We start from the raw sequence: 16602 nt of genomic DNA, 5'->3' as shown, positions 1-16602 counted from the left end.
TTTGCATGGATCCCATAACCATGAAAAAAGGAGACCACATCCATCACTGAAGGAAGGCAGCCATTCGAAAAAATTCCCTGCATCTACTCTTGAGACGAAAAGCGAGACACAACTCCACCTCAATAGAAACCTCAACACATGACCCATAAGAAAGAAAATAGAGAGAGAAAGCAAGAAGGAAAACAAACCCCTTGAGTGATCCCAAAGCCGTGCAGAAAATAGATCTCCATCATTCCCTCAGAAATCCACAACCCAAACTCAACAAAGACCTCAAAAAGGAGGAACCCATCAAAAGACATGACAAGATCACCCAGCAAAACCACCACAGAATAGATCACCAAGCCCTGACAGATAAAATAACCCCTCGAACACATCCCTATGCGTGCACCAAGCCCAGAAAAGAACCACGTCCAGGACTCACCATCTGGATCCCAAATCTCCCATTCTCGCCATGAGAACAAGAAAAAAGGAGGCGACAGGCAAAAGCCCCAAAGGGGCATCCAAAACAACCCCTCTGTGAAAAATTTATTACAATTACTGATTATTATCCTCCTATCTTTGATAGATTATTTGAGCAACAAATATTGGAAAATAACACAACTTTAATTTCACAAACTCATATAAATATGCAACACAATGAACACAATATTTTCGGACAATTGTCCCTGGAAAAACCTTGAAGGGAAAACTAGTACTGCAGATGAGGAGTATATATTAACTACAACAAATCAAGAGATACAAATACTTCTTGCCTGTTACTGGTAGAGCTTCGACGACCTCCCAATTTCTCTTGTTGAGATTCCACCCTGCTACTGTCCCAACGCTATCCCTGCACCCTTGCTAACACTGCAAGACTACTTGCTAACACTGCAAGTTCTTCACACAATTCATTCATTCATTGTTTTCCAAATGCCCCCCGACCCCTTTATATACTACTCTCATTGGAAAACTAACAACTGAGATTAATTCTCAATCAACGACTGAGATTAAAAATAACTAAAAAAACCCTAACCAAATTGGTTGCTAGAAGTTTCTAAAAAGAGTCAAATAATTAATAAGAATTGTTTGAACTCTAACTACATTTGTTAGCAAACAATTATTTACTTTTTATTTCCAAAATTGGCAAACAACTGTCCAAGATAACAAACTAACAAACTAACACTCCCTCTTAGCGAGGAAGTTGTTCTGCATGACACCCAACTTCTCTCTGAAGAAGATGAATTTCACCTTCCCCAATGCCTTTGTCAAAATGTCTACTACCTGCTGATCTATAGGTATAAACTGTAGCTGAACAACTCCACATTGTACACAATCTCTGATGAAGTGATACTTGATGTCTATATGTTTTGACCTATCATGAAACACCAGATTCTTAGTCAACTTAATGCAACTCTGATTGTCGCAATGTATCACTGTAGTGTCCACCTTCTGACCAAACAAGGCTACTAGCAACTTCCGAAGCTAGATAGCTTCACATGTCGCCATGCTAGCTGCTATGTATTCTTACTCTGCAGAACTCAGAGCCACAGACTTATGCTTCCTACTAAACCAAGAGACAACTCCTGATCCCATACTGAAACAACACTCTAAAGTGCTCCTCTTGTCTGTTGTACTACCTGTCCAATCTACGTCAGTATAGCCCATCAACCTGATCCCTTCACATCGAGCATATCTAATCCCATACTCGATTGTACCTCGCAAATAATGCAGCACATGCTTTGCATGTCCAATGTACTCCCTTTGGCTCAACCATGAATTGACTAAGAGAGTTTACTACAAATGCTATATCTGGCCTGGTGTTGACCAAATACATGAGAGAACCAATCAAATGCCTGAATAATGTGGGATCTACATCCTTCTCCCTGGATGTGTCTACCTTCCTCCAATTCATGATCATAGGTGTAGACATGGCTTTGCAATCTTCCATCCTGAACTTTTTCAAGATTTCAATGCAATATTTCCCTTGTCCAAGGAAAATCTATCCATCTGTATGCCATACCTCCATGCCTAGAAAGTAGTGCATAAGTCCCAAATCCTTCATCTCGTACTCTGTTGCAAGGTCCCTCTTGCACTCTTCTATGAGCCCTAGTGAACCTGTTAGAAACAATTCATCCACATATAGAACAAGAATGAGAATCTCACCCCCAACCACCAAGTAGTAAACATTAGCATCTAGCTCACTCTTCATAAATCTCATTTCCTGCAAGTAACTATCAATGCGTTCATACTACGCTCTAGGAGCCTGCTTCAGTCCGTACAAAGCTCTCTTTAATCTACACATGTGGGTCTCTTTGTTGTGTGCTATAAATCCTTCTATTTGTTCTATGTATACCTCCTCTTTCAACTCACCATTGAGGAACGTTGTCTTGACATCCATTTGATGAATCTGCCATCCCATTTGTGCTGAAATTGAGATTACATCTTGTATAGAAGTATACGTGGCAACTGGAGCAAAGGTCTCCTCATAGTCTATTCCCTCCTTCTGAGAGAACCCTTTTGCCACAAACCTTGCCTTCTATTTCTCGATGCTACCATCTACACCATGCTTGATCTTATAGATCCAACGTGATCCAACCATAGCTCTATCCGTTGGTCTAGGCACTACCTCCCAAACATCATTCTACATAATTGAAGTATACTCCTCAACCATAGCATCTTGCCACACTTGATGTTGTGCAGCCTCCTGATAGCTAGAAGGTTCACTATTTACCAACTGACTAACTAATGCAACATAGTCATCAAATTTGGCTAGTTGTTTCCATTGTCTACTACTCCTCCTAGGAGTACCCACTAACTCTTGAGTATTTCTTTGTGTCTGTTGAACCTTACAGTTGTTGCTACCATCCTTGGAGCTTGTGTTGGCTTCTCACTCTAATCAACTACTGGCAAATCTCTGGACCTTCTAAATGCCTTCTCCTCCATGAACTTGACATCACGTCGAACAATAATCCGCCTAGTCCCTGGAATGAATATCTGATATGCCTTTGAGGTTTCACTGTACCCCACAAAGTACCCTCTTTCTGTAGTCTGATCTAACTTGGTACGTGTATCCTTTGGAATGTGACAATATGCCAAACTCCCAAAGATCCTGAAGTGACTAACATCTGGCTTCTTCCCAGTGAATTCTTCCTCTGGTGTCATCTTCCCTAGCACCTTATGTGGAACCTTGTTCTATATGTATACTATCGTATTACATGCTTCTGCCCATAAGTAACGGGGTAGGCCTTAATCATGTAGCATAGCCCTTCCTGCCTACAATATGGACCGATTCTTCCTCTCAGCAACCCCATTCTATTCCGGGTTGTAAGGAACAGTCCACTCTCTCTTGATTCCTTCCCTAGTACAAAACTCTTGGAATTCATTCCCTTTGTACTCACCTCCATTGTCTGACCAAAGAACCTTTATCTTCCGTCCTGTCAAGTTCTCCATAAGAGCCTTGAACTCTTGGAAGTGATTGAAAACCTCATCCTTGGTCTTCAAGAAGTATATCCAGGTCTTCCTGGAGAAATCATCAATAAAAGTACTAAAGTACTCATACCCTCTGAGAGATTTCATCGACATTGGTCCACATACATCTGAATGTACTAGATCAAGAACACCCTTGGATCTAGTGTCACTCCTTGAAAAATTTGCTTTCACAAACCTCCCCAACACACATCCCTTACATACATCATCATGCTCTGTGCTCACCTCTAGAACACCTGTCACAGTCTCATGAAGCAATTTAAGTGCTCCATGATGTATATGGCCCATCCTCCTATGCCATAGCTCTCCAAGATCTCTAGGATTACTGCTGCTCATGAGTGCCTTAGGAGTATCAAGCTGCAACCTATAAAGTCGACCACTCCTAACTCCAATAGCTATGGGTGATTTCCAATCCTTATGCTTAATCAATACATGTTCCCCTCTAAAGAGTACATTGTACCCTTTGTCCTGAAGGATAGATACAGAAGTCAAATTCATCCTTAAGCCTGGAATATGCAACACATCATGAAGTGGAATCATCTTACCATTCTCCCTCTGAAACTGAACAGTCCCTTTCCCAACTAAGTTGAGTTTGGACATGTTTCTCATAGAGATCTAGATTCTGGTGCTCTCCTCCTTATAACTGGAGAAGTATTCTCTAACTCCTGTCATATGAAATGATGCCCCACTATCTATGTACCAAACACTCTGTGAGGTTGAGCTAACCATACACGCTATGAGTGCAAATTCATCTTCCATTCTATTAGAGAGCTCATCTGCACTTGCTAAAGCTGCAACTTGCTTCTTGCCTTTCTTGTCATTCTTCTTCCTTTCTGGGCAATTGCTGACATAGTGGCCAAACTCGTGACAGCCATAGCACTTGATCTTCAACAAGTCTTTCTTCTTCTTCTCACCTTGTAGATTTGATCCTATGCTGGACCCCTTCTTTGCTTTTCCTTTACCCGCTAGGGCAACGTTCTCCTATTTTGCCTCACTTTTCTGACTCTTATTGTTGGCTCCATTGACAAGGCTTAGTCTAAGTTCCTCCTGAGTGAAGTCACTCCAAAGTCGATCCCAACTTGGTAAGGTGTCTCATCCATTAACAACTTGAACAAAGGCATCCCACTGCTTAGAAAACCCATTTAGGGCTATCCGTACCAGCTCATCATCACTTGGTTTATCTCCAACAACCGCTAACTCATCCTTGACAAGTCTGAGTCTGGTGAGGTAACTCGTCACGTCTTCTCCCTTATTCATTCAGGTATTCCTCAACTTTTCTCTAAGAATCAACTTCTGATTAGTGGTAGCATTCTGGTACAGATTCAGAATGACATCCCACATCTTCTTTGCAGTATCTAACTCTGCAATATGTGGAGCTATATGGTCCTTGACACCATCAAGGATTAGCCTCCTCGCCTTGGAATCATTCTTCTTGTATGTTGCAAGCTGTGTTGCATCTGAAGGTACAGTCACAACAGTGGTAACATATTCCTTGATACCATTCTCTTCTAGCAATAAAGAAATTTTGGCTTTCCAGACACCAAAATTAGAGGCTCCATCCAATTTGTCGTGATCTCTTAAACCAACTGAGGCCATTTCAAAGGTTAAAGCAAATAAAAATTCTAAAGAGGTTAAACTAGGTTTTATAAACCCTTAGTTTCCTTCTCCTAGGGTAAATCTCTTCTACCCTTAACTTAGCTCTGATACCATGTGAAAAATCTATTACAATTACTGATTATTATCTTCCTATCTTTGATAGATTATTTGAGCAACAAATATTGGAAAATAACACAACTGTAATTTCACAAACTCATATAAATGCGCAACACAATGAACACAATATTTTCAGACAATTGTCCCTGGAAAAACCCCAAAGGGAAAACCAGTACTACAGATGAGGAGTATATATTAACAACAACAAATCAAGAGATACAAATAGTGCTTGCTTGTTACAGGTAGAGCTTCGACGACCTCTCAATTTCTCCTGTTGAGATTCCACCCTGCTATTGTCCCAATGCTAACACTGCAAGACTACTTGCTAACACTGCAAGACTACTTGCTAACACTGCAAGTTCTTCACACAATTTATTCATTCATTGTTTTCCAAATGCCCCCGGTCCCCCTTATATACTACTCTCATTGGAAAACGAACCGCTGAAATTAATTCTCAATCCACGGCTAAGATTAAAAACAACTAAACAACCCTAACCAAATTGGTTGCTAGAAGTTTCTAAAAAGACTTAAATAATTAATAAGAATTGTTTGAACTCTAACTACATTTGTTAGCAAACAATTATTTACTAATTATTTAGCAAATGGACAAACAACTGTCCAAGCTAACAAACACACACCCTCCACTTCCAGCACGGACTAGAAACAAAACCCCATCACTAAGAAGAGCAGCATATGAGGGAATGGGCGTCCCCAAACAAAAACTCTACTGCCAAGGAGCCGCTCCCATCACAACGATCCGCAATCACACACAAACCAGAGGCAAAAACGGGCCCGCATAACCAAACGCAGGAGGCATGATCAGAATACGGGATATCCCTTCCCCCACCATCTGCGTCGCCATCTCCAGGGTCATCAACTGATGAAACCGTAGCTTGCCCTCTGCAGCCTGCACGCTCCATCTGGTGAGAGAGTTCCTGATAATTACCTCGAACGTTAATTGTATATTAGTGTATTGTTATATCTAGTGATATTTATTATTATTTTTTAAATTATTATTTTATCATTGTTACGGATAGAAAAATATTTTACGAATAATTAATATTCAATTACTATTATAATTACCAGTCAATTACTATTATAATTAGAGTTAATTAAATTTAGGATTTAATTAAATTTATAATTAACATTTAATTAGATATATTTATTGAATTAATTTTACATAGCTTAAATTTTGTATTATTTCAAAGTTATATTAATAAGAAAACAAATTGAGTAATTATAATTTTAACAATAGATTATTGAGTGTGATTTTCAATATAATATTTTAAATATTATTTTGAGATATTTTTAAGAGAATAAATCATCTTTCTTTATTTTTTCTAGTTGTAAAAATATGTAATAAAGATTTTAGATTAACATTTTAAAACGTTTATTAAATTTTTAATAATTTTTTTATTTCAAATATAAGCAACACTATTTGAATATGTTCTATAATAAAATAATATTATTGTCAATCTAAAAATCTTGAGCATCTAGATATCTTTATTATTATTTTTAAGGTTTGACAATAGTTTTCATAGAATTCATTATACAATATCTCCTAGATATCATGAAAGATTAATTGATTGAATTTTAGAGGTAATTTTGAATGTGGTAAAAGAGATAAATTGTTAAAAATATACTTGGTAAAATGGTGTCTAGTTTTTACTTTTAGTGTATATAAATATTGTAAGTATTATTATTATTATTATTATTATTATTGTTTTTGACAATAGTTTTCATAATATTCATTATATAATATATGTTGATAATTTCATGAAGGATTAATTGGTTAAATCATACAAATAATTTTGAATGTGGTGAAAGAGATAAAATATTAATAATAATTTTGTAACTTGTAAAATGATGTTAGTTTTTGCTTTTAATGTATATAAATATTGTAAGGTTATTCAAGATAAATTTATTCAATATTTAGAGGGTTTGGTGATTAATTATTATTATTAAGGTGTATAAAATGCTAAGAACAATTTATTATTAAATCTTAAACTATAACTTAAATATATAATTATATACATACACATTCAAAATAATTTGAAAAGAAAAAATAGTTTGAAAAGAAAACTAAAACATACTAAATATTATTTTAATGACTTAAAAATTTACCTTGACAATTAGAATGAAGAAAAACAATTTCTCTAATTTAAAAACTTCAAAACACACATCTAAGAAAAAAAAAACTCATAAATGTAATTGGTGAAAAACAATTGAATAATAACTAATTAATAGTAACCTACAGCAAGTACTAATAACTTCTATTTTGATTTTTTTTTTTTTTTTAATTAATAACTCTCAAAAAGGTGAAAAGTTAATCACTATTTGCACACAAATGACAGTTATTCCATGCGTATGTGGAGGTAAAAGCATTAAGAGAATTAATTGAAATTTTAGTATACACAAAGCATGCTAACAGCACGCCACTCTTCCATATCATTCACGCCTAATGCTAAAGTGGGAGATTACTACCAGATTATCACCATCATTCAAGGCATATAAGATAGTGGATTTTTTTGTCAGATGTTTGAGTCGCAACTGCCCTGTACGTGAGGATATCTTTCCCGAGAGTACGGAGTAGAAGCCTCTTTTTTTACAGATTATGCAAGATTGTATTTGTTGTCAAAGCTTTACAATCAATCAGGCAAATGCTATCCGCTGTTGTAAAGCCAAAAACCAGATCTTCCCTGCTCGTGCTAGGATGGTAGCCTTGAACCAACGAATGGGTATCCATTAAAGTTAGGTTACGGGGATTTTTGTTAGATATTATAGTTGGAAATGCTTTAGCAAACTTGCAAACTATGTTTGTAAATTGTTGAAAGATAGACATAGCAGATGAACTGTTTGATAGGATGTATTGAAGAGACGCCATATCATGGGATACCACAGTTGTTGAATTTGCATAAAATGTATGTGTTTAAAAGAGTTGGCTTCTATTTGACCGAATGCATCGAATGCTTGAAGGAAAGCACAAAATAGATTTATTGAAAAGGTTTTAGAAACTTTCATGGAGAATGAATTTCAGCAGGTGTAAAGTTTGGCTTGCGCCATAATGAGGGCATTACAAAATGTTGTGAACATCCATGCTGCCAGATTTCACAAATATTTGCCAGCATCCTTCTTGTTTGTGCCAACTTGTTGAGGTTTGTTATCTTTCTTTCACCGTCATTGCATACCTAAATCATCTTTTGTGCTAAACCTTCTTTGTAATCATTATGAGTTCTGAATCTCAAATGTTATTTGTATATCTACTATCCAGATTTTTGTTAGCCATCTTTCTTTAGTATTTTCTTTTCTCCCTTTCGTACTTTTGGATTAAAAGTATACAAAAGCCTTCAAAACCCCAATCATACAAGGCAGCTACTCCTCTCAAATGTACAGGAATATCATTACTTTATAATGATCTTTTCAGTTGTTGGAACATTTATCATTGCCCATTGTGCAACTCACTTTGAAATTTCCATTGACAAATCTATTTACAAATAATGCTCAAAAAGATAATAATGCTATTACATTGCTCAATTGGAGGTAATTTTTTTCTTATATTGTAGAAAGCCTTAATAGAAAGGCTACTCACAAATACCATCCATGTCTAGTTGACAAACATTTGTACATTAAAATTTCAATCATCATAGCCACAAGTACTTTCAATAAAAAGTGAGTCTTTTTTCTAGAGAAATAGAATTGAATCACTATGTTGTTTGATTATGGATATGAGATTACCCATTAAAAAACCCATGACAATGTTCTAGAAAATGCCTTATTACATCAATTTGAATATTTTGTGTTTCATTATCACTTGTACCACAATGGTTTGGTAACTTCATTAATATATTAGTAGGATAGCTACATTCAACAACTATCAAATGAGTATCACTCTAATTATTTATTGCATGAATTTTATTATGATTTAAAATTGTTTGGTAGTGCCCTCCCAACTGAATTTGCAACAAAATAGATTGGCTAAATGTCATGCTAGTCCCTCTAAACTAGTCATTCAAGTTCCTTGAAACATTTAAAAGATTATTTTATTTTTAAGGTAAAGTATAAAAATGACTTCAAATATTTTGTGATAGAACATAAGTATTTACTAATGCAACAAAGGAAAAAATATTACCTCTCTTGACTAGCTACAACCATTCTTTATTGGTATTAGTGTATGGACAAATAATTTCATGGATTTCAATGAATTCCTTTCAAAGTTTATCTGAAATCGATTATTTTGATGGTGGTCAATTGCCTCTCCAAATATACCTAGTTCTTTGCCTTGTTCTAGGATCCCTATTCTACCTCTTCTATTGCCCAAGTGTTCCATGAATGCATCTTTAACCCCAATAGAATAATAGTTTTCATTATAAGTGATCAGGACCAAATTTTCACTAGTCACTTCTACCAAGAATTTTCAAGCATTATACTACATAAGTTATAAAGAGCTCTACATATCACCCTAAAATAGATGTCAAAACTAAAAATTATTAATACATTCTTGTAGATCTATTTATATCACATTTTTTATTTTCAACAAAATCATTATGGCAAATGACAACTATTGCCTAAGTTATTGTATAGTATCATTTATGACACAACAATTAATACGATAATATGAAGTTGTATATGGTTAGTTGCCACCCTCTCTATAAACCCACATAAGTAGTAACTTGTAGGTACTTGTATTAAATTCTACCCTTTGCATACATGACATCATTCTTTGCACTCTCATGGCTAATTTACGCTTGGCATATAATTGCATGATGAAGCAAGATAGTCAACAACATTTAGAAAACACATTTAATGTTACTAACACCATCCCTTTTCTACTCCAATCATACATCAAATCATATTTGGAGTGAAATACATGTGAAAAGATCATCCCCATGTCTTATGCAAAGGCTCTAAAATTTTATAGAAAACTAGTTATGTTGTTTACATTTTGAAGATTCCTCCCTCTTCTATGCTCTATCTAATTTTTCATGTTTCCTATTTCATGAAGTGTCTTGGTGAATATATTAAAACATAGCTTACATTATTAAACAAAGATAGTAAATGATATATTATCCCAATGTTGTTGGAATCAAGGAACACTAAGAGGGGGCGGGGGGGTGAATCAGTGATATGTAATCTTTAACATTATTAATCTGATTCGTTAACCATCTAATGCCAATCAACAAGAGAAAGATGCACATAAATCAAATATCCACAACACCATAACACCAAGATTTTTGTACATGGAAACACTATTAAGGGAAAAACCACGATGTAATTGAGACCCACAATATTAATATACTCTGTTAGAAGTATATAAATATTCCATAGGGGAATGCACATGCATTCAGGCACACTACCTAAAGCTCATTGCTCAAATTACAATACGGGCTACAACCCTGGAAGGCTCACTGCCTTACAAATGATTATAAAAGATAATTAAAATGTCTGAACTGAAAAAAAAACATCTACTAATGCCAAAATATAGTTCTAGTTAAGCACAAAATACTCAATCTTAGTTCTAGTTAAGCACAAAATACTCAATCTTACACTGCTCTACTACTTTGCTCTGTTCTATTATTTTGCTATATTCTAGAGCACAAATCCTTCACTTGTGCATGAGAAACTACACACAATCAATCATAAACACTTTTCACACATCCACCAATACCAAAAATGATCATATACATCGGTCTTTTATATCTACAACATCAAATTAGGTCTTCTACATGTCGGCTTTAAGAAAACGGTACAAATGATGAAACCGTATACCAACTTGGCTCAATCTAAACCCAAATCCATATGCCGACCAAAAATAATTGGCCACATGCTTCGTATATGTTGACTAAACGTCCTCAAACACAAAAAAAAACACCAAAATTGATCCACATAATTTGCACAATGATTTCTCGCACATGTCGGTCATACCACACTATTCATCCTAAAAACCTCTACACCGGATCTTCCAACTCACTCAAGAATCAACATCGGAGGCTAATATTCTGGAATATGGTAGATAACACATCCATAATGCTTCCCTGAGATCCGCAACATAAGTTATTCAATAGAAATGAAACACCAAACAAAATATTGTACACTGCCGAATGTCCTGTCCTATCTCACCGGACCTATCCAAAAATCAATCTAACTTCCAGTATGAACAAATTGAGCTATGCAGATGGGATTAATGATGTGATTTATCATCAATGACAATGTCTGACTATCTGTGTAGTGTCTCTTGCCAACAAATGCTTGATTAAAACCTTGGTAAATGATCAGGCTACCTCCACAATGGCAACATCACTAAAGTTCTCATCTAATAGAATCATTTGAATCCAAAAGATGCAACATGGGAATCCCTCTTCTAGCTACAATAACTACTTCCTTATGTCAAGATTTGAGGATAAATCATTTTAATGGGAAGTTTGGGCTAAGACATAAAACCCCAATAATTTCTTGCTAAATAGTTAATCTTGTATTACTAAATGTAGATTAGACACATATACTTTGTAAGTCACCCCTTTTAATAGATTGGTTTATACCATATATTTGCAAAGCAATTTCCCTCTAGGTTGAATTAATATAAATAAAAAGGTTTCACAATGGAAGGAATTATCCATCAACTCTATTATATTAAGCACTACTCAAAGGAGGTTTACCCCTCAAAGGAGGTTTATCCCTCAAAGGAGCTTGCAATATTTGGTAATGTGATTCCATCAAAGCAAGACAATCTTATTTATGTTTTTCTATTCACTATTTCTAGCTAATCTGTTATAAGGAGGAACATTATAGGTTCCCCTTTCAATATGGCGTATCATATTGTATTGCCCTAGCTCACATCTTCATTCAATCTAAAATATGTTTGAGTTATTTTGTTACTAAATTGTTAGATCTATCAAATATTATCTAGAACATTTTTATGTCAATTCATAACACCAAATGCCATTATATGTCTCCATAATCCAAACAAATCCAAAATGACATTTATTCCTCAAATAGACTACCCCACAATATATGAACTAATTCATTTCATTCAAATTTTAATTTTCTACTCTTTAAATTATTCAATAAATTAGTCACTATCTAATCAGTTGGAAAATATTTATACTTCTTAAGATAGACAAAAATAAAATATAATCACACAAAATTTATATTCAATTCACAAACACTATCAAGACACATCTCATGTACACAAGCTCTAAGTGTATTGATTCGTTATTGAGGGACATGATTGTGATCTTCTACATCAAATTTCCTATTCTTTATCTTAAAATTAAGTGCCATTAAATTTTCAACGCAAACTCTTTTCAACGACAAGTTAGGAGATGATGATTAATAAATTTTAAAAGTTGCATCAATGTAAGACTAATTCATATATGTCATGTCACCTACATCTAATCTTCGTCTCTTATAGAAAAATAAGTCCTAAATTAAACTTTTCAACACAAACAGTTTGTCAATACAGTGTAAAGATGGCAGGACTAATTCATTTAAGACAAAATGGATTGCAAAATGTGACCTTATCCAAGAACCAATTCCGTGGTAGTCCAACATTATCTTTCATGTGCAATTGACTTAGGAGTCTGCCATTGATCACCGGTATAGCGTCCAGTCGTTGTTTACAATTGTTATTCCTCCATCTATCACAATATTACTACCGCTTACATATTTGGATCCCTCACTGGCCAGATAAAGAGCAGCCTCTGCAATATCCTCTGCTTCAAGAGTTGCCTTCTTTAATGTGGCCCGGCTGTTTAACGAGGCCTCCAGCTTGGCCTTTACCTCTGCTGAAGGAGCCTCTCCACGGTACTTCATCACCATATCTGTGACAACAGCAGCAGGAAAAATACAATTCACTCTGATACCATATTTCCCCAGTTCGACTGCACCATTTTTAGTCAGCCCAATGACTGCATGTTTGGATGCTGTGTTGGAGTAAGTAGCCAGTCCTCCCATTACACATGCTATACTAAATGTAGAAATAATGCAGCCCTTTTTGTTGGGGATCATAACACGGTCTGCGTGCTTAATGCCGTGCATTACTCCTTTTACATTTATGTTCATCACTCGCTCGAATTGCTCCATCTCATACTCTGCCACGCTCCCCTTCTGGATGACAGTGATTCCTGCGTTATTAAACATAATGTCAAGTTTTCCAGCTTTTCCATGGCTAAATCCACAGCTACGCTTACATCTTGCTCTATGCTCACGTCACAGTGGACATATGTCGCCCAGGGAGAAAGGGTTTCCACCACTTTTGTACCGGCTTCGTCTGCAATGTCAGCAATTATGCCTTTGGCTCCAGATGGGCAAACAGTCTAACGGTGGCTTCACCAAGTGCTGCGGATCCTCCTGTGATTACCGCAACCTTGCCTTGCAGTCTGTATTTTATAAACACCTTTCGTAACTGTCTGAGAATTCTAAATAAACTATGATTGTATTGCAGAACAAGAAATCCAGATAACAGTACAGGCTTAACCAAAGGATTGAAAACAAAAAAGGAAAGAAAAACAAGTAATTACCTTTTCACTATAGCAGCTGCAGCCATTGTTCTTGAGCTACATCCTTAGAGCCAGCCTTAGAGTGTGTGTTACAGCTGTGGCAGGGAGATAAATAAATGCCAAATGACGCGGCCTTCAAGTCAAAGAAGGGAAACGGAAAATAATAAAAGATCCCATAGTGGTTGGCAAAGATATATAAAAAATAGCAAATATAGGTAATTAATAAGGCACCCAAGAGAAAAGTAATTTATGATTTAACTTGATTAAGATTGAAATGATCATTTTAAGGTAAGGTTATTGTAAAAGATCAACGTGAAGATATTTTGTATTATTTTTTAATACGTGGTCAAATGGAAGGTTCTACATTTAGAGTTGTAAGGGTGGAAATTGTAATTTTTTCTTTGAATTTATTTTGGTTAGGTTATTTTTTGAAGGTTTACTTTTTATTATTGGATACATAATCTGATTTATTATTTTATACATTTATAAAAAAAAATGACAGCTTTAGTGCTTCTGTTAGAGCTGTGACATGGAGATAGATAAATGACAAATGACCTGGTCTTCAAGTCAAAGGAAGGAAAAGAAAAATAATAAAAGATCCCATTGTGCTTAGTATGTCCCACAATCATAAAAGTATGGGATCATTGCATTGCCTTCAAACAATTCCTCCACCTCATCTATGCTTAATCTCTTGCATGCCAAAGCATTCTAGAATTAGTATCTGCCAAAAATCGGTTCCTTTTATGCCTTGGTGATATCCATACGCTGTCTCATTTCTTTTTTTATTGGTGAAAAAAGAGAAGATGTGGGCAAAATAAGATTTATTTGTTTTGTGATTGATCAATATTTATTTATGTAGGTAGGAATAAAAAAATTTAAAAAAAAAAAATACATTTTTAATTATTTTATTAATTAGATTTAAGTACATCAATCAATGACATTATGAGAATACAAATAAAAAATTCTAACAAATTGATGACTTGTATGTTTGTATAACAGATTTTATATTTAAATAATAGATTTTGTACTATAAAAGATTATGCAGTCTAAATAATCTTCTAGACCTGCTCATTATGTACTAATTTGTGTATACACCTAAAAATGGTCTGAAGATAATTAATTGAATAAGCAATTATTTAATTAATCCTCCTCCTCAATTTAATTGAATTCATCAACAATTTGATTAAATCTCTCAATTCATCTACTTATTAATAAATCTAAGGATTTATTTAAATAGGTTCATTTCAATAATCCCCTTTAATTAATCAATTCAAATTAATTAATTCTTCTCCATCAAAATCATTTCTTTTAATCTCTGATTAATTAAAACAAATAAATTATGAGTTGTTGAAAGTAATTAGCCTTTTCTTACTGATTGAATTTCTAAATTCAAATTCTCTTAACTTTTAACCACCTAACCTAACCATTCCTAAACCTAACCCATTCTACCTACCCCCATGTTCCCTTTCATCCAACCTCTTCTAGAAGCTTTGTGACACTTGTCACTAAGTGTTCCCTTTCATCCAACCTCTTCTAGAAGCCTCTTTACACTTGTCACCATAGAGATGACAGATGTTCCCTTTAGTCCAACCCCTTTGCCAAACTCCTCCTATTTAACCATAGATATCTTCAAATCAATCTTGACCATTGATTCCTGCCACCTCACCCCTAGCCTTGGGAAATCCTATAAATAGACCCCATTTTGGAGCACAAAGGGTCCCAATTCATATCATTTTTGCACCCCCGATTGATTCATCTTATGCATTGTTACTATAGGCATCTAGCTTCTAGTTTATCATTTCAAGCAATGTTATCATGTTCAATTTTAGCTAAATTGCATCTTCATTCTAGCTTATTTTCTAGAATAATCATGAAATCATGTAGCTTAATCATGCTATCGTTGCTAGATCATGCATCTTCATCATTCAAATCCTCCATCTAAGTGTAGTCAAGTCACTGGAATTTGCATAACAAGTTCTCAAAGCAAAATTCATACTCGCATTTACTAGGAGGCGATAAATCGATTAGTGATGATTTTATCTTTCTTTGATTTAAATTCATTAACCATGTTTGTAATGATCTATTGGGTGTTTTGTGTTTGCAGATTCAGGTACACTTCATAGGTACGACATTTTGGCACCCACCGTGGGGCCGTAATCTTCATTTGGCCTCTCAAGCTTCAACAAACGTCCATCTCTGCCGGGACAGAATCAGAATGTCGTACGAGTTGATTTTCCAACTCATTTGAATTACCTTTCAATTTGGTACAAAACCTCATCTTATGTCGTACGATCTCATTATCCCTGTCGTACGAGGTTTAAATGCATGTCGTACGAATTTCTGACTAGTAAGTCCTATGTCGTACAAACTAATTTTCATTGGCGTACAAATTTTTGGTTGCTAAATCCTATGTCATACAAGTATATTTTGGTTTCTGTCTCAAGTTTAAAGTTGTGTCGTACGAGTCTCTATCTCTATGATTTTTAACAAACTGCATGTTAGGGTTTTCTGATTTTAATCCGAACTTCACTAATGCTAACCCTGGTTTGTTTGTGAGTTTTTTGGCAGCCCAACTCTTTTATGCAGGATGATTGACGAAGATACGCTTGTCAAAGACATAATTCAAAAACCAATCAATGACTACTAATGAATTTATTGCAAGTTGCCTATGAATCCAACTAAACTTGGTGTATTCATTTAAGTTTTCTAGGCACACTTCAATTTTGCTAAGGGAAATGAACCATCACGTATTTTGTGTCTTTAATGATAGGCGAGTATGCTCTCACCTTTCTTAGGTGATCAGAAAGCTAGACTCATCTTTTTCTTTCATTAGTGCATATATTTAGCAGGCCTGCCCTCCCGAGGAGCTAAAAACTCTTAAATCCATTATGACCGGTGTGAGGGGAACAACCTAAGTGGGAGCAGCTAA

The 16602-nt window shown here is 35.1% G+C and overlaps 1 protein-coding gene across 1 annotated transcript; it reads right to left on the bottom strand.

The window, feature by feature from the left end:
* Positions 1–5855: 5855 nt before the first annotated feature.
* LOC131056281 (short-chain dehydrogenase reductase 2a-like) lies at positions 5856–13720 on the bottom strand. The gene is made up of 4 exons (XM_057990629.1): positions 13695–13720; positions 13488–13553; positions 12838–13372; positions 5856–6113 (listed from the first exon to the last, which is right to left on the bottom strand). The coding sequence occupies exons 1-4, from the start codon at positions 13718–13720 to the stop codon at positions 5856–5858; spliced, it is 885 nt and encodes a 294-aa protein (XP_057846612.1).
* Between the last annotated feature and the right edge of the window lie 2882 nt (positions 13721–16602).

The sequence above is a fragment of the Cryptomeria japonica genome, chromosome 7 (genome assembly GCF_030272615.1).
Source record: "Cryptomeria japonica chromosome 7, Sugi_1.0, whole genome shotgun sequence".
In the NCBI taxonomy this organism is placed as follows: Eukaryota; Viridiplantae; Streptophyta; class Pinopsida; order Cupressales; family Cupressaceae; genus Cryptomeria; species Cryptomeria japonica.
Note: the sequence above shows the minus strand (reverse complement) of the source record. Positions and strands in the feature narration are given on the sequence as shown.

Bases quoted from the DNA above. Each gene is read 5' to 3' on its own strand.
- LOC131056281 (XM_057990629.1), bottom strand. From the start codon at position 13,720: ATGGCTGCAGCTGCTATAGTGAAAAG. The intron at 13,554-13,694 runs GTAATTACTTGT...TATAAAATACAG, and splicing joins GCAGCTGCTATAGTGAAAAG to ACTGCAAGGCAAGGTTGCGG. The intron at 6,114-12,837 runs GTAAGCGGTAGT...GGTAATTATCAG, and splicing joins CCAGTGAGGGATCCAAATAT to GAACTCTCTCACCAGATGGA.